Below are 21,573 nucleotides of genomic sequence, written 5' to 3'. Positions count from 1 at the left end.
AATTTATAATAGCATATTAATGACATTACTTATTTATATTAGTTCGTGTTCACGTTACGGATACCAACTAGACTGTAAACCAACTAAACGAGTACTAAATAAATAACCGATTGCCCGCTTTGCTCGTCTCTTTACGATTATATGAGATGTTGGTTATTAGATCAATTAATCTTTATACAAAGGTGTTGAGTATACCAGGCTAACGTAAAGTGTAGCAAAAGTATTATAAAACAAAACACACATGTTAACAATAAGTACGTGTGCTCTAGTTTCTAATTGTACTAATTAAAGTGGGTAAACAATTTACGTAATTTATAATAAATATTCTTTTAGGATTTTTTATAAACTTTTAATGCTTTAATATCTCACCACATATCGATGGTTAATTAAAAAACTTTTAGTCATCCACTGACTAGTTCAATCTATGATTTGTTTTTTAACCAGGAGAAGTAATTTAAATCTACCGCGCCGTAATGCTTGTTTGTAATTGGTCCAACCACAGACAAGTTTACTCCACTAAATTATGACATTTTGACACTAATGACATTTATGAAATTTTAAAATTCAAAATTTATATCTACAATTTTTTGTATTTTCTCTGTTATTCCTTTAATTTTTAGATTTTTTGTTTGCATTTATATAAAAAACAGTTATTTTCAGAACTATTTAGCGACGTATTAGTGTTATTAAGATAACAATATGGATTCAATGCCAAGTACTAGTGGTAATTATCCTTCTCCACCTAAAGAACGCCGAGTAGGTTTGGGTCATTTATCATCAAATAAAAATCAATGCATTATAAACATGTACAAACAAATAAAAATTGATAATCATGGAATGAAAATAACAGCCATGGTAGCAAAAATTAAATAGACAAAAGGTTAGTTTTGCAGAATAGTTATTGTTAGAATTAAGACTTACTAAAGTAATGTGCTAATTTTAGGTGTTGCGAATTCAACTATTTACAGAACAATTAAGGAATATAAGCAGACTGGAACAGTAAGATGTCCTAAAAATATTGGCGGTTGATTTTCTGTTCTTGTCCTAACCAGACATTTATTTTTCGACGATATTGGGTATGGCTTTCAATAATATCCCCAGGCTTTCGTGTCGGCAAAATCCTACAATTTTGAATATTTGTTTTATTATTTATTGTAAACATACAGTCATTTTTAAACAAAATGTTTTTTAAAAACTTTGCCTGTCTACATTAACCCGCTCCATTAATTCCGCTCGTCTCTCAGCATCTCCTTCTCTTAGTTCTTGATCACATTGAAATTTATATGAACGGAATTTATTCCTTTTCAAAAATTTTTAGACAGTGGAATTATGAATACTAAACTACAGTCCATCTAATTTACAAACCGTTGCACGTCATTATCTACGTCAGAGATCGAAGTTGACATAGTTGCCAAAGTATAAAAAAATCCTGAATCCATTTTAAATCAAATAGGTCACATAATTATTATTATACTCTTTACAACGACTATTTAAATTCTTACGTGACATTTTTGAAATAAAACACACTAATTTCGTTCTAAAAAGGACCGATTTTATTAAATAGGTAAAAATATAAAACAAGAGGTATTCACTTTAAAATTTAAAATAATAAAGTACAAAAAGTGTCAACACCGCAACTGTCAAATAAGTGTTACCAATTTATGCCAAAATTTCACCTTCGTTCGATTACAGTTACAGTGTGTTCCGAACAAGTGTGTTCTACATAAAAACGCTTTATAATGCATTTATACAAATTAAATGAAACATATTGTTGTCTATTTCTTTAAGTTAACATTAATAGAAATCTTTAAATATTAGTTCTACGCGTATATAATAAAATATGTCTAGTGGCTGTAATGCCAGTGTACTCGGCAAAGTGATTCTAAATAAGAACACACCTACCGCCTAAATATTTCGTGTTGGTATCATGTGACGTCACGGGCTATCACGCCGATGACGTGCAACGGTTTGTAAATTAGATGGACTGTAGTCTGCAATGGTCCGCGAATTTTTTATAGGATTTTCTACAATTGCTGTTAACACATTTATTTTATTTTGATTTTCTAAATTTCTTGGTACCTCAGTAATATTATTTGTACAGGTTTAAATAAAAAGCAAGGTCCCAGTATTTTCCAAATTTTGTAAAATTCTTTGAATAGTTGAATGAATTGGAATTGGTCTAATGAGATATCTTATATAAATAAAGAACTAAAACTTCACGCACTATTGCCTAAATAAAACATTTTTATTATCGCTACTTTTTCGTCAATTGAGTACATTTTTGAATCTCTATTGCTTTTTAAACAATAAAGGACAAAATAAAAATTTTGGCAATTCAAATAATGTCAAATACCAGAAACACCAATATGACCAAACTCAACACCTCATAGACATTCTTGCACTTAGTGTTGCCTGACTTTTAGGGGTGGCCTCGAAAATGTATTATATTTTTGCAAAATTTTGGAATACGTTTAATTCGTAGAAAATTTTAACAACATTGGTTTGTTTTTAATACAGGTTTGTCCTCTTCAAATAGTTTCTCATGACTTTTGGTGTAAAATAATTAGGGAAGCAGGAATTCAACAATTTAGAATTTCTTATTTTTCTATAGTCCGTTTGACGATTCGCCACTCTGTATATATATATATATATATATATCTATAGGCAACTAGATAAATATTATATTTAACAAAAGTTAAAATATAAGTAGAGTCAACTTTTTTCAGCCGAAGCTATACATCTGAAGATACTCATAATATAAAAAAATTTATTTCAAAATTGGATTTTCTTGTCCATTAGGCATTCCGGCTCAACCTGAATATCGGAAATAAAATCATTACAGCTTTAGCTTATTATTCTGCATCCTTGCTTATCCGACGTTAACGGTTAAATAGACAACCAAGTGAAACGGATGTCCAAAGATTTATAACGAGGTCAGTCGAAGTTTTTTTTTTATTATAATATATAATATTCATCAAGTTGTATTCTTCTATACATAATATGTGAAATTGAACAGTGAAATAATAAAAAAAATATTCCGCCATGATTCCTTTTTATTATCAGGATTATATATATATATATATATATATATATATATATATATATATATATATATATATATATATATATATATATATATATATAAAATAGTGAATTAACAGCTACGCGTTCTGTTGTATATTTGTAAATAAAACTCCTTTTTTTTGACGTCTCTATATTTCGCTAATTGTTTGTTAGCTTTATAAGTCTTAGATGGTCAGATAGTAATAAGCAATACGCTTCCTTCTTCCTTGATGTCATGAAAGCGTAAATCGCACAAACATCTTCTGCAGAGATAAAGACTACCACCTTCAAAACAATTACGTAATGTGCGGAGCATCTGTGAAAACTTCCACAAATCGTCTTCCGTAAAAACATACGCCTTCTTGGCCACGTCATTCTTGCTAGTTGCCTTCGTGAATGCATGCCCTATCACAAATGATTTTAAATCGATTCCTTTGTTTATCTTAAAAATACTTTGCAATTTTGAATGGATAGCCTACAGAGTCGATTGATTGTACTGTTCCGATATTTTCTGAAGGTAAACAAGCACAACTTGTTCATCTGTATCTGTTACCTTTTGCTCTTCCATCCATTTAATGAACTTGTCGTAATCTTCTTTATAAGTGTCTGCTTTACTATTTTAGTAATCAATATTAGAACTAATTTTTAAGCAATATGAGCCAGTAATAACAATTAAGCTTATGTAACAGATTGCAAATTAATTTTTGTTTTTCTCATCTTAACAACAACCAAAGGTATACTGATGTACATCACAAATTCAACCATGTTACATTATAAGCTAAAATAAAGTATCCGTGGATAACCGGTCGTCTGTAAAATACTTGCTCGAAAAATCGCGCTTGTTTTAAAGTCTTCAATATGAACCTACGCTTTAATACAGATACTATTGTATACAGTCAAGTATTTTATTTTCCATCTACACTTTTTAACATAAAATTGATGAGTGTACTTGGTTTTGTAAAATATTAATTTATTGACAGGTACCTATATAGTGTGTCAATTTGAAAACTTACAATGGGCTACATCTCACGAACAAAAGTTGATATCAAAAAATGCTTGAAACCGATTCTAGGATAGTAAGAGGGAACTTAAATAACATAAAAGAGAACTCACCCCCATTAATCCCCTAGGCCCCACCCACCACAACCAGAAAAGTTTAAATTGCAAACCACCATTTGTGATACATCATTGAAAAGACTATAAAAATGCTATCCAATGGTATAAATAGTAATTATACAGAGTGAAGCAATAATTGTAAAACTTTGGCTTAAATGGAAAATTTAATGAGGTATTTGTTGAACTACAAATTGGTTACAAAAGTGGGCTTCATTGTCTTGTAAATAATATTACAGCCTATTTTTAAATTCTGCACGAACTTTCAACATCTTTCAACACGTTTCAATACTCATGTAATTTTAATACATCACTAACTGACTGATGTGAAAGTCCTGTCATTGCAAATACTTGACGTATTGATGCAGTAGGCTCTATTGCACAATTTCCAAGGACCTCAATTTGGGATGCTTCGTTCAGTAAACTTGAGGCATCCCTTTTTTTATTTTGCACTGAGCCTGTTTCTCTAAACTTTTCAACTAAATCGCAGACGTACACGTGACACATTTTTGTCCGGATGCCTTTAATGAAATATTTAAGCTGTTCGTAAATAACACTGGTTCTGGGAGGCAAATATGAAAATGATCTCCACGTGTTCAGGTATACTATAAACCATAGTGACAACTACAGCTGAATAACTGTACCGATCGTACAAATGATGAAACCTAATGACGTTTAATGACTGATGCGAAATGCAGCGTGACACACAATGGGATCAACAGTGACGAATTCGACGTACTTACTGGAGTTAGACAGGGTTGCGTGCTTTCTTAGTTTTTTTTAACATAGCTATAGACTATGTTCTCTCCAAACGAGACTCCGACACAAGAGGGGTACAATGGACGTTAACCACACGCCTAAGCGATCTAGAATACGCGGACGATATCTGCCTATTAGGTCAAAGGTTCCAAGATCTGGCTTACCAATTGGAAACACTTTCCACTGAAGCCAATAAAATAGGTTTGAAAATCAATATTAGTAAAACCAAGTCCATGAAAATAAATACAAGGAACAACACGCTATTTACTATCGACAATATGCAGATTGAAAATGTGGAAAACTTTACGTATCTTGGAAGTGTCATAACAGAAAACGAAGGTACAGAAGACGATATTCGTATGAGGATACGAAAAGCTCAACAAGCTTTCAGCACGCTCAACCCTGTTTGGAGATCTGGCGAGTATACTACAAGGACAAAGATCCAAATATTCCGATCAAATGTCATATCTGTTCTACTCTACGGGTGTGAAACCTGGAAAGTGACAAACACCCTCACAGACAAACTGCAGGTCTTTGTTAACAAATGTCTACGAAGAATTGTTCGTATATTCTGGCCTAACACCATCAGAAACGAAGATCTGCTTCACCTGACCGAACAAAAGAGGGTACAAAATGAAATTAAGTCCAGAAAGTGGGGTTAGATCGGTCACACACTCAGAAAAATAGTTCCAGTATCGCAAAGACTGCCCTAGAGTGGAATACCCAAGGGGAAAGAAAAAGAGGTCGCCCAGTACAAACTTGGAGAAGATCCATCATGGATGAGATAAGAGGCCAATGAAAGTCTTGGAATGAGGTGAAGGCCTTAGCGCAAAATAGAACCCGATGGCGCGTTTTCACTGAAGCTCTATGCTCCACTTATGAGTTCAAGAACCTTATATATATATATATATATATATATATATATATATATATATATATATATATATATATATATATATATATACTGACGTTTAAAATTCTCAAATAAATCAAAAATTATTGAATCTGATAGAACCCAAAAAACTTATGTTTTCAACTTGTTTTTCAAAAACGCCAAATTAAGTTTTTATTTACCAAAAAAAAATCCGACGGGCACTTATCATTAAAAATAATATTCCGGAAGATAGCATTACAAATACAAAAGTCATAGTAAGCCGGCTGATATTAACACCCTGTATAATTATTAAACAATAATTATACAGGGTCATCATCAGAATCAACAAAAATCTCATTAAATTTTCCATTTAGGCCAAGTTTTACAATTATTGCTTCACCCTTACTTACTTACTTACAATTACTTACAACTTACTTACTTACTTTCCGTGTCCGGAACAACAACAGCTTTAAATTTTGTGTTTCCAATGGTTGGCTACATAGATGACCTTATCATTCGCTAAGAATAGGTCTTCTTCTGTGCAGGTCTCTCTCATCTCTGTGCATGATAGTAGATGGTGACTATTCTGAACCGCGCCACATTTCTTCAGATTACTAGCACAACGTGAAACGTCAGTTCTTAGTCTGTTTAGCGCTTTCCATGTGAAATACGGCAAATTGTGCCCATCGGCCATTTTCTCTGAGGGAGCAAAATGTGTTGTAGCTGACGCTAAGACAGAAGTACGGAGAGTGTGTGGTTGTGCTCCCCATTTTGTATCTGTTGGTTTGCGGAAGATATTATTTCTGGCGCTCACTTTTTTCTTGATATCTTGACAGTAATATCGATAAGACAAAGTTCTATCCAGACGTACGCCGAGGTATTTTGGTATAATTATTATTTATACCATTGGATGAAATTTTTTATAGTCTTTTCAATGATTAAATAATACAAGTAGGGATTTGAAATTTAAACTTTTTTGGTTGTAGTAGGTGATGCCTACGGGGTTGATGGGGGTGAGTTCTCTTTAATGTCATTTTAGTTCCCCCTTACTATCCTAGAAACGGTTTCAAGCATTTTTCGATATCACCTTTTGTTCGTGAGATATTGTAAGTTTTAAAATTGACACACTGTATAAAAAATATACATATATAACTACAGATTTTATTTTTTATTACGAAAAGAACTCAAAGCAATACCACATAAGGGAAACAATATGTTAATTTTATTTCTGTATTAAAAATCCCAATGGTGACATGATACTTCAATACTGATTCATAATTTTATGGGCTCACACTAAGAAAGATCTTTAGTCTTAGGGCTTGGTCTAGTTATTTAATGTGCGACTTTTTCTGTTCTTTAAAACTGACTTGAGTTTTGTCTTACTTATATACAAGGCATCACAGACGTTTATGTACGGATTTAACTGTTCGCAAAGGGCCTCCATTTTCAAGAGTAAAATAAGAGTGCAAATTAAAATCCACAAGGAATCTAAGTTCCTGTAGTTTGGCTGTATACCATATAGAACAAAATTTTTTATTAAAAATCCTTTATAAAAGGTATATAATTTAAAAACCCAATCGGGCTATATCATGTCAAAACGTTTTCGGAATCCATGTTCCATCATCAGTCCACTAGGTGAGTATACATGTATTCAACCACTAAATATGTAGGTAAAAACCCGTTAAAAATTGTATTTTAAAATTTGGTTTACATTATATTGTGATAAATTCTAAGATGTTAAAGTTACCAGTGGATTTGGTAGTATGGCGACGTATGACTCCACGTGAAGTTGCTGGTCCTGAGACGATGTGTCTACGACACTATGACGGTAACTTTAACATCATAGAATTTATCACAATATAATGTAAATTTTAAAATTTTAAAACACAATTTTTAACGGGTTTTTACCTACATATTTAGTGGCTCAATACATATATACCCACCTAGTGCACTGATGATGGAACATGGATTCCGATAACGTTTTGACATGATATAGCCCGATTAGGTTTTTAAATTATATACTTTTTATAAAGGATTTTTAATAAAAAATTTTGTTATATATGATATACAGCCAAACTACAGGAACTTAGATTCCTTGTGGATTTTTAATAAAATTTTTCGTGCAAATTAAATATTACTTGATTTATATCCAAAAATATGTTTCGCCATTTTCGCTATCAATACAGAAACAAACTCTTTCCAATCACAAGTACTACTATGACAAACTTATAAGGGTACCATTAATTTGCAACCGGTTTGGAAGTATCGCTAAAGTAAGGTATCAGTTTCTCCAAACGATCAAAAACCCAACTACAGGCTATGATTGGTTCAATTTTACAGTTCAGTGATGAGGAGCACATTTAATTCTAGAGAATAACCAATCTGGTTGAAACAAATATTTTGCAGGTAAATATAAAATAAATATGTTTCAAAAATCTAAATCCTTTCATAACCTTGTTAACATGAAAGTGTTTTTAATGTTGACCAAAAAAGGAAAAATTGCTGGGCAAATGAACATTTCCGCGTAAAACGTGCAATGCACATAAAATATATGAAAATAATTAACTGTATTCAACTTCTTATTAATACTATAAAAAAAGATTAAAAAATGATTTTTTCTTTAATTTAATTTGGAAATTACTTGTTTCATATTTTCATTACTAGAGCAATTTACTTTCGTATTTCTTATGCTGTACAGTAGAGTGGACTATGAACTATCGATTGTTTAGCGATACTCCAAAATAGTTACAAATTTATGAAATATACTATATCTAAATTGTAAAATACACACTCTGAATTAAACCTATTTACATGTTTCGTTGCAGTTATATACGTCTGAACATATGATTTATAAACTATACATACAGTGTGGAAACCACTTATGGAATAAAATTGTTTGTGTCCTTATTTTAGAAAATAATAAAAAACGCTGAGATACCTTAACTTTTAAAATTAAATGTGCGCTTTTTAAACATAAATTTTAATGTACAGGGTTATCCACACAAGTCTGGCATAGTCCATAATCTGTATTTTAAATGAAACACCCTGTATACTTATATGTTTTTAAAAGCTCCTTAACAACCCGATCTTAACGAATAATATCATGTAGGATCTATTATGAATAATACAAGGTGAAATTGTGAAATTAAGTATAATTTTCTTTAAGACCATTAATTCATAGGATACCCGAGGTAATAATTGATTGGATTACATTAAAATAAATGCTCAAAATTTTCTCCACCATGTTGTTGGCAATAACACTCTCCTATAAAACTCGTCTCGAACCGAACTTTGTTTAAAGTTTGAGGTGAAATATTTCGTATTCATGTAGTTATCCTTTCTTTGAGGTCTTCAATGCTAATTGATTGTGTTGCATATACTTTGTTCTTGACACATTCCCACAGAAAAAATCCAAAGGCGTAAGATCTGGCGACCTAGCTGGCCACTCAATAGTACCCCTTCGTCCAATTCATTTATTGAAGAAGATTTCATTCAAGTAATTTCTCACCATTAAAGCATAATGGGGTGTTGCACCGTCCTGCTGGAACCAGACAGTTTCATGGGGTAGGGTAGGATCTATTGGACTGGGATGTAAGTTAGCCAACTGAGAAAGAACATCGTTTCTTAGCATGCTTAAATATTTTTCCGCTGTGAAATTACCATCTACAAATATAGGGCCAATAATATGATCTCCGACAATACCTGCCCAAACATTCAACTTTTGAGGATACTCAGTGTGTGTCTCACGCATCCAACGAGGATTCTTCGCTAACCAATATCTACAGTTTTGTCGGTTTACCTCTCCGTTCAATGTAAATGTTGATTAATCAGAAAAAAGAATTGTGCTAAGACCTATTTCATTTGTGTTAATTTTATCCATCATTCTTTCGCAGAAATCCATTCTACGATCTGGATCGTCTTCTGTTAGGTCCTGCACAAAAGTCAATTTATATGGATAAAGTTTTTCTTCGTGGAGATACCTTAGGACAGTTGTGTGACTCACATTATTTTGACGTGCAATTTGACGTGAACTTGACGTTGGATTCTCTGCGACACTTAACAAAATATCCACTTTCACTTTATCTTCAATGAAGTTCGGTTTTCTTTTTAATTGTTTAACATATCCAAGTTCTCTGAATTGTGCATAAATTTTAGACACAGTACCTTGTGGAATATTATTCAACTGAGGATGCCTCTGATTAAATAAGTTTGCTACTTCAACTTGACTTCTACAATTCTCCCCGTAACCGATCATCATTAAAATCTCAATTCAGTGGGTCTCAGTTAAATATTTCATTTTTATTTCTGAAAAAAATTAGCTTTTAATTGGAAATTTATTATTTTATTGTAAAATGTCAACACATCAACAACTGATTGATAACAATCCGCATTATTTACCGATTTAGTTTAATTAGCAGACTGTCTAGACAGTTTTTACCTATTCATGACAAAAAATGTTAACACGGTTACTAAACAGAAATTTTCCCCAATATACTGACACTTAGGGTAGAAGTGTATTGTCTGTATTTAGCCAATTTAAAATAATACCATAACACGTGATAAATCATTAATTTCAAAATTTCACATTGTATTATTCATTATAGACCCTACATGATATAGTTCGTTGAAATCAGGTTGTTAGGAATCTTTTAAAAACATAAAAATATACAGACTGTTTCATTATAAATAAGGATTATGGACTATGCCAGACTTCCGTGGATCACTCTGTATATTTAAATTTATGTTTAAAAAGCGCACATTTAAATTTAAAAGTTAACGTGTCCCAGAGTTTTTTTATTATTTTCTAAAATAAGGACACAAACAATTTTATTCCATAAGTGGTTTCCACACGGTATAATAAATAACCTTAAATTTTAATTATTTGAATCTTTTCTACGTAAATACCTCAATTTTGATGGTTTCTCTTAATTTTACAGCAAAGTAAGATTTTGCTTAAATTCATTCATTTCGACAATTTATGAAAAACTTTTAATAGGTCTGTTTAAAAATAATAAAATATCTAAGGCCTTAATACATAAATCACCCCGAACTCTTCTCAACGTTGTTTTTAGTCATAAAAGAAAAATAACAATTTCAACATGGGGTTAAGGTAATTAAACCTCCGCTCTGGTTTAAAATAAAATCTTTTATAGCGCTTTCAAAAGTTTTAGCAGCCTACAAAAGTTTTATTTATAATGGTAATATAATTCTTTATAAAGTTGCAATAAAATAGGAAACAACTTTTATTGTTATTATTAAGTTATAAAATAAAAAGGTATCACTAAAGTGCTATTTACGTATTTATTTGCAAAAGGAGCGTGTTTTTTCAATAGGTAAAAATATTATCGCATTTTCCACGAGTAAAATATTCCCAACTCCAAAAGCAGGGCATATTTTCAAGCATTGGAAATGTCTTGCAGAAGATATTAATCAATGTCTTCCAAATGTAGTTCCTGTCTATAATGTTTCAAATTTTCTCACTGAAATAACTTTGTACCATATAGATGATTTTAAAAAGAAAAACGATCCTTAATTCGAAATATAAATATAAATAAAGATAAATTCAAATTCTGCTCATTTCGTACCCGTCTCTTTCGTCCACTCGATTCTTATAAATTTTTCATTAGAGAGCGTAGGTTGTTCCTGATGTTAACAACTATTTTATTTTCAAAACTCTCAATAGACATTTGGCCTATTCGACTGTGACCTTTTTAGATATATTGTGCTCTTATAATCCTAGATTAAATTCACTAGCCTAACCCTTTTTAAAAGGTCTATTAGCTTTGAGACTGAACTTTCCATGTAGCTCTTTGCCGGTGGCTTTTTTTCGCCTAATGTAAAGAATCGTACATTTGCCAGGCTATCACACTGACACAAAATGTGATCCGCTTTTTCTTCCTCTAGGTGCCAGAATTTCCATGGATCATCATACGCCAATCCCATCAGATTTAACTACTTATTTAGCTTACAGTGCCCTGTTAACACACCTACTAGGTATGGCTTTGACTGTTTTTCTATTTTTGCTTATTAGTTCTGCTTTGAATTTTGGCGAATGTTCTATAATAAACTGCTTCGCCTGTCTTTGTCCTGGTAAATTCCTCCACCATTCCAGATTTTGTGTACTACCCACTTTCTTTTAACTGTTCTCGTTACTGCCTTTGCAACGTCGCAGAATGGTTTTGGTCCAATGAATGTCAGTGTTGAGCATTGTTTGGCCGTTTCATCTGTTTTTTCATTGCCCTTATGACCCTTTTGCCCTGGTACCCAGGCTACCGTAATCTTGCTACGCTCTCCTAGTTTATTTAGGGCATCTACACAATCCCATACTAGCTTAGAATGAACCTCTACAGAATTAAGTGCCTTAAGCGCTGCCTAGCTATCTGTGAAGATGGCAATTGAACGGTGCGTTTTTCTTATGAAGTTCTACTGAACGGAGTGGAAGCGTGAACCTTAAGTGAGCAGATTCTTAAACGCTCGGAAGTCTTTCAGATGTGGTTATATAGACGACTACTACGAATAAGCTGGGTCAACAGAGTCAGAAATGAGGAGGTACTTAGACGCCTGAATCAAACCACACAATTAGTCAATGTAATAAAGATACACAAGCTGGAATACTTCGGCCACATTATAAGACACCCTGAAAATTATGAACATTTACATCTGATCATTTAGAGAAAAATCCAAGGTAAGCGCGGTCCAGGTAAAAGAAGAATATCATGGGTGGAAAATATATCGATAAAGTTCATGAAACTAGAAAAAAAGTTCTTTATCTACAAGTTGTAGCAGGTTGAATTTCTTGAATTTATAACTTATTACGTGCCTGTATTTTTTAATAACTATGTCTTGGGATTGTTAATTTTTATCGCTAAATACATACACGAATACGTGTATGTATTTAAAAGACTCTTAGGTTTGGGGCTATAGTATTCCATAAACGAATACGTTTTCTTTTAAACCACTTCATTCAAGTATTATTTATACATAATCCCTACCAAAATTTTATTGGTATTTAGATAAAGCGTTTTTGATTTTCTCATGGGAACAAATATTTCGAACCAAACCACACATCCAGTTCCCAAAAATAAATTAGCTTGGGCCTAATTTATAAAACGCCAATTTATAAAAAGCCAGTTGACAGTTAATATTTGTATATTTGCAGTTTAGTTACAATCGAGAAACTCACAATTTTGTGGTAAGTTGTTCAGCGTTCGTTTTTAATTAATTACGATAGTAAGAGATCCTTTTTTTATATTTATACAGTCCGACTGGCAATTCAATTTTTTTTGCCACTTGCATTCACAGAATTATTTTATAATGTCTGATTTCTGCCGACTGGTTTAACCACCCTTGGGTTTTGTTTCTAGTTGGGTGTTACAGTAGACCGCGTTTAAAATTTAAAATTCAGTTATCTTAAAAAACCTAAACCTTTAAACTATATAACCGTGCAAAACTTCAAATCTGTATTTGTTTTATTAGCCGAAATATAGGGCTGTGTTCATCTTACACGAGACACACTGTAAGGAGGTTTCAAGCAATACCGAATAAATTCACTTTTTAAGAAAATTTCGTTATTGGCCAATATCGGTTCATTTTGCTAAATTACACCAGCTGGAAAAATACATATGAGCAAAAACGAATAAATCCTACTGAATTTTAATTGTGATCCTAATATCGATCTGCGATCGACACTACGAGGCGCCGACCTCCGAGCCTCGCTCCGACCATCGTATCGATCGCCAGATAAAATAAATGCATTATTTTAAATGCGAGCGTTCACTTCACTATTAGTGCTATGATCTAGTCGAGGATATGATGCCATGGTCTCCGTAATAAACGCACCCTAAGAAAGAGGTCTGTTAAAAATAATCCCTGACAAAGAACAAGGGCAGCAAACTTCTTTTTAAAAATTAGGAAAACAAGATCAACAGGGCTAGTTAAAGCCTGCAGGACTTTTTTCATGGCAGCAACTGCTGTTAAAGACTACAGGTTGTTCACCATATATAAGATTGTTGACTCAGGAGACTGTCCCAAAGAGCAAAGAGGAGGGGAACATGTTTCAACAAAAACTTTCGACAAGAGGGAGAAAGTACGCGAATTCGTTGGTAACTTGCGGGGCACCGAAAGTCATTATAATCGAAAAAAATCTCGAAGGATCTATTTACTTGCCCATCTTAGCATTATTAAGTTACAACGTATGTATAATGAACAGGCTGAAAGTCAGTACCAAGTTGACTGCCATATGTTTAGAAAGGGTTTTCTAACAAAATTAAACGTTGGATTTTCGTCCGCAGCTTTTGAAACCTGTTCCCAATGCACGTGTCTAAAGCATTAAATTTAATCGAAAAAAGACCAAAAAGAGAAAACCAATTATATCACTGTATTATCAAGTTCATAAAAAAAGCAAAAGCCTTTTACGAGTTTTTTAAGTAAGAGCCCGAAAATTCCCTTACATTTTGCTTTGACCTGCAGCAGGTTCAACTCTTACCACGCACGCCAATTTCTGATGCATTTTATTTACACCAAATAAGCCTCTATTCATTTTATTGTGTTGGCATGAACTCCAAAAATCCAACGTTTTATATTTGGACCGAACATCAGGCTAGGGGGGGGGGCGCTACATAAGTGTCATCTGCTTTATTAGATTACCTAAATCTTTGGAACTGGATAATATAACTCAGATTAGATTATTCTGCGATGGATGTGGACGCCAGAACAAAAACTCCCATTTGATTCATATGTTAATGTTTTGGTTGTTAAAGTATTCTTCTGATAATATCACCAAAGTTTGTATTACTTATCCAGTAAGAGTTTACAGTTTTATGTCAGCAGATAGAGTTTTTGGGCGACTTGAGAAAATATTTAGAAAGAATCCAACTATTATATCCTAAGAAGAATATATTGGTCATTATGCACAAGTGCAAAAGTCTTAGTACAAAAGTGAAAAATTTTAGACATCATGGAATTACAAATTTACCTTAATAAGATTGTTGGAATACCAGACTTGAAAAGAATCTGTTTGGAATAGACACAGATTCAAAAACCTAAAGAAATTACAATTTTAATTTCATGCTTTTAACGTTAACGATTTGAAGCCCAATCAAAAATTAGGCGCAAAATTTATAAAAGGGGAAAGTCTTTAAAACATTTTTTGATACCTGAAGTAATCCTGCTAAGTACCTTTCCACCAAAGAAGATAAAAAGTGTCCAACAACTTATGAAAAACAAGTTGGAAAGGAGAGGAAAAGTGACGAAACTTTTGTGTGGTACACGAATCTATTATGTGAAAATAATCAAGGTAAACATACTAAGGAAGCACCTCAAGAAGAAGAAGAGCTAAGAAATAAGTATGACTGTCTAGAAGATTTGCTGCTAGTCTACCAAATGCCATATGCCTTATTTTCTATAAGTAATAAAAATAATAGTAAGTAACGGGTAGGAACTCCATTGGATAGTCCATTGGATAGTCCTATCAGGGAAAATGAATCAATCCCTGCCTTTCGCAGATTCCAGGTGTTTCCTGGCCCGGGAAACTAGTACCTGTTTAGGGTCCCTTGTCCAGGGTTACGGATGAAGTCCACAACGACATTCGTGGCGGGGAAGAATATCTTCACTACGGCATGGAGGGCGGAAGTGACAACCTTTGATTTTAGGGTTTGTATAGAAGCTGCTGCCTTGTAGTTATAGTCGTTGGATCGTCAAAGGCTAGAGAAAGAAAACCTTGATCACAAATTACCCGGTCCTCCAGGTTGGGGGTTGTGGCATTGGACTGGTTCTCCAATACTCGTCAAAATTTTAACATACCAAAAAGCCTAAAGCAATGTACAGAGGTATGAAATTTTATACAATCAGTAAAAAATACAGGAAAAGACAAAGCACACATACACACCATAAAATCAGGACAATGAGAAGATCACTATGAAATCTTGCTGACAGAGACAAGACAAGAATACCTAGCGAACTCCCCAACACAGTCAGTACATATACAAGGAGAGGAAGCGAGGGTAGACATCGAAACAGTAAGGAAGGCTGTAATGACCCTAAAGAATGGTAAATCCGCTGGACCTGAGGAAATCTATGCTGAAATGCTTAAGAATGGAACTCATAAACTATTTGAAATATTAACTTATGTGATCAATCAGTGTCTAAATGGACACCCAGTACCAGAACAATGGAGAACGGCATACATGTCCTCAATACACAAAAAGGGGGACAAAAGGAATTGTAATAATTATAGAGGCATATCGGTAACCAGCACCCTGAGCAGACTGTATGGACGAATTTTGAGAAATATGATCGAGGAAGAATATAAGCACAATGAAGAGGAAGAACAAAGCGGGTTCCGTGCAGGAAGATCGTGCACCGATAACGTATTTTGTCTTAAACAAATCATAGAAAAAAGATCGGCTAAGAATCTAGAAACTCATATTACTTTTGTAGACCTGCAAAAAGCATATGACAACATCCCCTTAACAAAACTGTGGAGAACGTTGAAAAAATCTAACATCAACCACACATTGATAAATGCTGTACAAGAACTATTTAGAGACTCAAAGGCACAGATAAAAACAGGAAAATATCTAAAGGAAGAATTCCTGGTTACAAAAGGCTTGCGACAGGGATGCTGTATCTCACCAACCTTATTCAAGATATATGTTGCAGCGGCATTGGAAAGATGGAAAAGAAAGGTACATAGGATGGGTATAGAGCTTAGCAATGAATGTATATATACACTCCAGTTTGCTGATGACCAGATAGTGCTAGCGACCGACAGGGAAGACATGCAGTACATGTTAAGAAAACTGATAGAAGAATATAACGACTGGGGAATGAATGTCAATACAACAAAAATCAAATATCTTTGTATTGGAAACGAGTCAGATAACATAGACCTCAAAAACAGACAACATATTTCCGGCTGTCAGAGCTATGACTACTTGGGTGTTGCCTTTGACAATACAGGAACTGATACACGGGAAATAGAAAAACGAATCACTCAAGCAAAGAAAGTCTTAGGATGTCTCAATGGTATACTGTGGAGTAAAGAGATAACGAAAGGAAGGAAATTTAATATATATGAGACCATGATTAAAACTACTCTTCTTTATGGCGCTGAAACATGGAGAATTAGTGAAAAGAACAAAAAGCGAATAGAAGCAGTAGAGATGGATGCAATGAGAAGATCTTTAGGTATTTCCAGACGAGACCGAATCAGAAATGATGTAATAAAACAACGTATGGGAATAGAAGGAAATATAACTCAAGATATAGAGAAGAAACAATTAAGGTGGTATGGGCATGTTCAACGGATGCCAGCATCAAGACTCCCCAAAAAAGTAATAGAATGGCAACCGATAGGTCGACGGAAAAGAGGAAGATCCAGATTAGAATGGCAACACGGCGTAAACAAGTCCATGAGCGAAAGAAATTTAACAACAAACGACTGCGAAGATAGGAAAAAATGGTGTTTAGGTATCGGACAACGTCGAAAGACGTTCTAAACCGATGTTTATATATAATAAAAATAATACTTGTGTTAATTGTTGCTAATAAAGTTGTGAGCAAAATGAAATAAATCCAGTTATTTCAAGCATAACCAAATAAATCCAGTTTTGTTTCAATTTTATTTGCACTAAACATCACTTTTTTAAATTTATATTGTAGCAAATTGTGACTGTTCTAATAGTCTTTTCGAACAAGATAAAGAAAAAATAATTACTTTTTGCGTCACAGAAAAATCTTATTTTTCCAAAAATCGTTTTTAGTGGATTTATTCCGTTTTGCTTTAAACCTCTTCTTATATTATATCTATTGCTGTATTTTATTTCAGCAAAATTTTACTATTTAATAATCTCTAACATTATAAACAATGTGTAAAAAATAAATCTGATATTTAAATCATAATAATAAGCATTTTTTAAAAAATATTGAAATATAGACATAAAATCCCTTTAATCTATTTTCGGAATATCTCAGCTTTAGGCACACGTTACGTCTAAAAGTTATTGAATGTGATATTGAACGATCAACATATTTATGAGTTTGATTTATGTAACTGTATAACTCACCTGATATCTCCTTTTTGCAGCGCAACTTCTTCGAATATTATCCGAATACGTTCCTTATGCCTACAACAATAAATGCAACTCTAAAGAAAGTCTTATATATTATTAAAAGTTAAAATTAATTACGTCCCTAAGTACATATTACTTTATTATATTAAACAAAAAGAGAAATCAAACGATTTCTACCTGGCGAAACCGAATTCATTATGTTTTATTATATTAATTTACTTTTTAGTAATATGTTAGGGGATGACATGTTTATATATTTCAGCAAAAAACGTTGATTTTTAAAATTACAAGAAATAATGACTATTAACCGTGTTTCAAATATACAGAATCTGAGGTAAAAGAAAAAGCTTAATACACATTAAACAGCTTAAGAAATATCACAAAAAGTCTATTTTCCGCTCCAAAATCGATTATCGATGCTATGCTTTCCCGTCTGATTTAACAACAACTCTAAAAATTTAGACCTTTAGACATTCAAAATAACCCTTTTAGAATATTATGCGGTGCATTTAGAATAACCCCTATCATTAGTTTTCAGGCTAAACTCGGTAAACTACCATTAGATTTAAGAAGACGGAAATTAATACTTACATATGCACCGAAGCGGTACTTTTTACTCTCTCTCTTTATTTTTCGTTGGATTTAAGACGGAACATTGTGCATTTGTAACAAAGGATTGAATAAAAATTATAAACTACAGTAACACTACCAGGAGAACTTGTCGCAATATATAAAGCCATATGTTATGTTACAAAAATTCCTGAAATTAACTTAGAAATAATTACAGACTCACTAAATTCTCTAGAGATCATCTCTAAAATCTGTTCTTCTCATCATTAGACAAGAATTGTTCAATCTAAATCACAGAAACATTGCTTTCCTGTGAGTGCCTTATTTCATATTGGAGTAGGTGCATCTCATATAATGATCATCGCCTCCCTAAAAGTCTGGAGTGAGGCGATCGAGAAACCGACTCTCAAAGGGCTCATGACACAAGTATACAGAACAAGTCTGTTGCGAGTAGCATGCGCCTACAGAACTGTATCTGCGGCGGTCTTGTGGACTATCACGGGTTGTATTCCTCTGCATGTGTTAGCAGTAGAAAGGAGACATCTCTATGAGAGAAGAGAATATTTGACAGCAGCCATAAAAAAAAGAAAAAGAAAGATCAATAGAAAGATGGCAAGAAGAGTAGAACAACATGGAAGACGTTGCTCAGTGGACCAAGATGTTGATCCCGAGCCTAAGGGACTGGATTGAATGTGATCACAGGCGGCTAGATTACTTCCTGATGCAAGTGTTCACAGGACATATGTGTTTTAGGACATATCTTTATAGATTCAGAAAGACAGATGCAGATAAATGCCTATAATGTTAATATTCTGACACTGTTACTCACACAATGCTGGAATGTAATAGATGCACAATGGAGAGAAACAGAATGTGTAAAGAAATAGGTATGAACTCTGCAACTGTGAGAGAGATGATCGTGAAAATGACGGGAAGTAGGGAGGGATGGAATATTGTACACAATTACATTCAAGCAGTAATTAAAAAAGAAAAGAAAAAAGAAAAATATCGTGGCTTCGTAATCTACGTGAATGGTTCGGGTGTAGTTCGATTGAACTTTTTAGGCGCGCTGCTAACAAGTCGCAGTGCCCATGATGATTTCCAATCTCCGCTAGGAGTGGCACGAGAAGAAGAAGAAGTAATTAAAAATAACGAAGAAGAGAAATACCAGCAGGATCAACGACAGAGATAAGATATAGATAAAAGAAGGTAAAGCTTCGAAAGTGTCGTCAGCCTTACAGCGGCCATCCCACTTTCGAAGTACGTTACGTGCGACAGTAAACTGGGTACAAGTAGAATAGGGTAGTTTTAGTTGGTAGGTAAGATAACAGGAAGCATCTGTTTGCAGAACCTCCTTCTTCTAAGGGGAAATCGGCTTGGATGTACTCCTCTACCCTGAATCTAAAACACGCCAGCCATCCCTAGAGATGGGTTAACCTGGTACGGTTTTAAGAAATTTTAACCCTCAGAGAAAAAAAAAAGGTGCATCCAGTGTGTGTTTTTGGAGCGAAACACTCGTTACAACTCGGTCCCTGATAACTCTAATTCAGAAGTTTTGTATAGATCAATATCATAATAATATATAGGTTATCCTTTAGATGATATACCCAAAATCTTAAATAACATTTTTAACTTAAAAGTGTCCTTCAAATATAAAGAAAATATTAAATTTTCTTTCTCACACACTCAGGACAAAATTGACAAATTGTCGAAAATTGGCATCTGTAAGTTGTCATGTGGAAATTATCCAGGGACTTATGTTGGGGTAATGGTAAAACGGTTGGATAGAAGATGGATAAGAGAACACCTGACTAGTATTGATAAATCTAGTTTTGGTAATCATATACAATCACAGTTTCTGTCTCCAAAGATAGAAGGATAGTAGGATCTTACATAACATAGTAGAATTTACTAGAAGACCTTCAAATCAGTAGGGAATAAATAAATACATGAATAATAAATATTATTCGTTCAAATCAGTTAACACAATTGGAATTGTGTCAACTGATTTGAACGTAATCGGGATGACGTAATGAACTATGCTTGGACTCCCACCTAACAATTTAAAAATTAAAAATGGGTTTAGTTGTCATTATGCGGCGTAACCTTAACCAAGTTCGACTGTGCAATGGAACAAGACTGACTGTGAAAAGGCTAATGAATAATATAACTCAGGCAGCGATCATCAAGGAAAAATACCGATTCGATGCAGCGATAACGAAACCGTTGATTCGAACGGAGGTACCCTTTGATTTTAAATGTTTACAATTTTCCGTGCTTTTGGCTTTTGCCATTTCTTCTTCTTATTTTTAGGCCTAAGCGAGTCTCCAGAGTAAAATAAAAACGCGGAAATAATATCTAGAAAAACTATTTGAAGACCAAAGAGATAACACCTTTTAGCTAAAAGAAGAGGTAAATTATGGACCAAGAATATTACGGCAGGAAGTTTACTCCGCAATAACATAGTTAAAAGATGGCAAAGCGGCAGACCCTGATAATATACAAGCAGAACTACTCAAACTAATGGACAACGAATCTATAGCAATAATTGCAAAGATATTCAACAACATATACAACAACTGGAGAAATACCAACAGAATGGCTAAAATATGAGTTTATTGCACTTCAAAAAAAACCAGTAGCCAAAAAATGCGAAGATTACCGTACTATAAGCCTCATGAGTCATTTCCTAAAATTGTTCCTAAAGATAATTCATCAGAGAATCTACAAGCTGTATGAAATTAAAATTTCCCCCAACTAGTTCGGGTTCACAAAGGCTGTAGTACAAGTCTTATTCCAGAGATGCAGAGACGTCAACTGCAACGTATACGCATGTCTGTTGATTACGAGAAAGCGTTTGAACGAGTACAGCACGCCAAGATGATGCAAATACTAAAAGAAACAGGAATTAACAACCAAGATCTGAAAATAATTAAAAGTCTCTACTGGAATCAGACAGCAAATTTTAGAGTTGAAGCTGAACACACTGACTATGAGAAAATCATGCGTGGAGTGAGGCAAGGCTGTATTTTGTCTCCTCTAATTTTCAATCTGTACTCGGAAATAATATTTATCGAAGCTTTGCACGAAACTGAAAAAGGTATTCTACTAAATGGTTACCGG

At 33.5% G+C, this 21,573-nt stretch overlaps 1 protein-coding gene across 3 annotated transcripts in view; it reads right to left on the bottom strand.

Annotated features, from left to right (window-relative positions):
* Sol1 overlaps window positions 1-21,573 on the bottom strand; it is a 941,015-nt gene that overhangs the window by 148,105 nt on the left and 771,337 nt on the right. For all 3 annotated transcript variants that reach the window (XM_072532789.1, XM_072532790.1, XM_072532791.1), the window contains one exon: window positions 17,875-17,934. In XM_072532789.1, the coding sequence (XP_072388890.1) occupies window positions 17,875-17,934 (60 nt within the window). The remainder of the gene's footprint in view (window positions 1-17,874; window positions 17,935-21,573) is intronic.

Source organism: Diabrotica undecimpunctata, chromosome 5, assembly GCF_040954645.1.
Source record: "Diabrotica undecimpunctata isolate CICGRU chromosome 5, icDiaUnde3, whole genome shotgun sequence".
NCBI lineage: Eukaryota > Metazoa > Arthropoda > Insecta > Coleoptera > Chrysomelidae > Diabrotica > Diabrotica undecimpunctata.
This window is presented reverse-complemented; position numbering and strand designations above follow the sequence as displayed.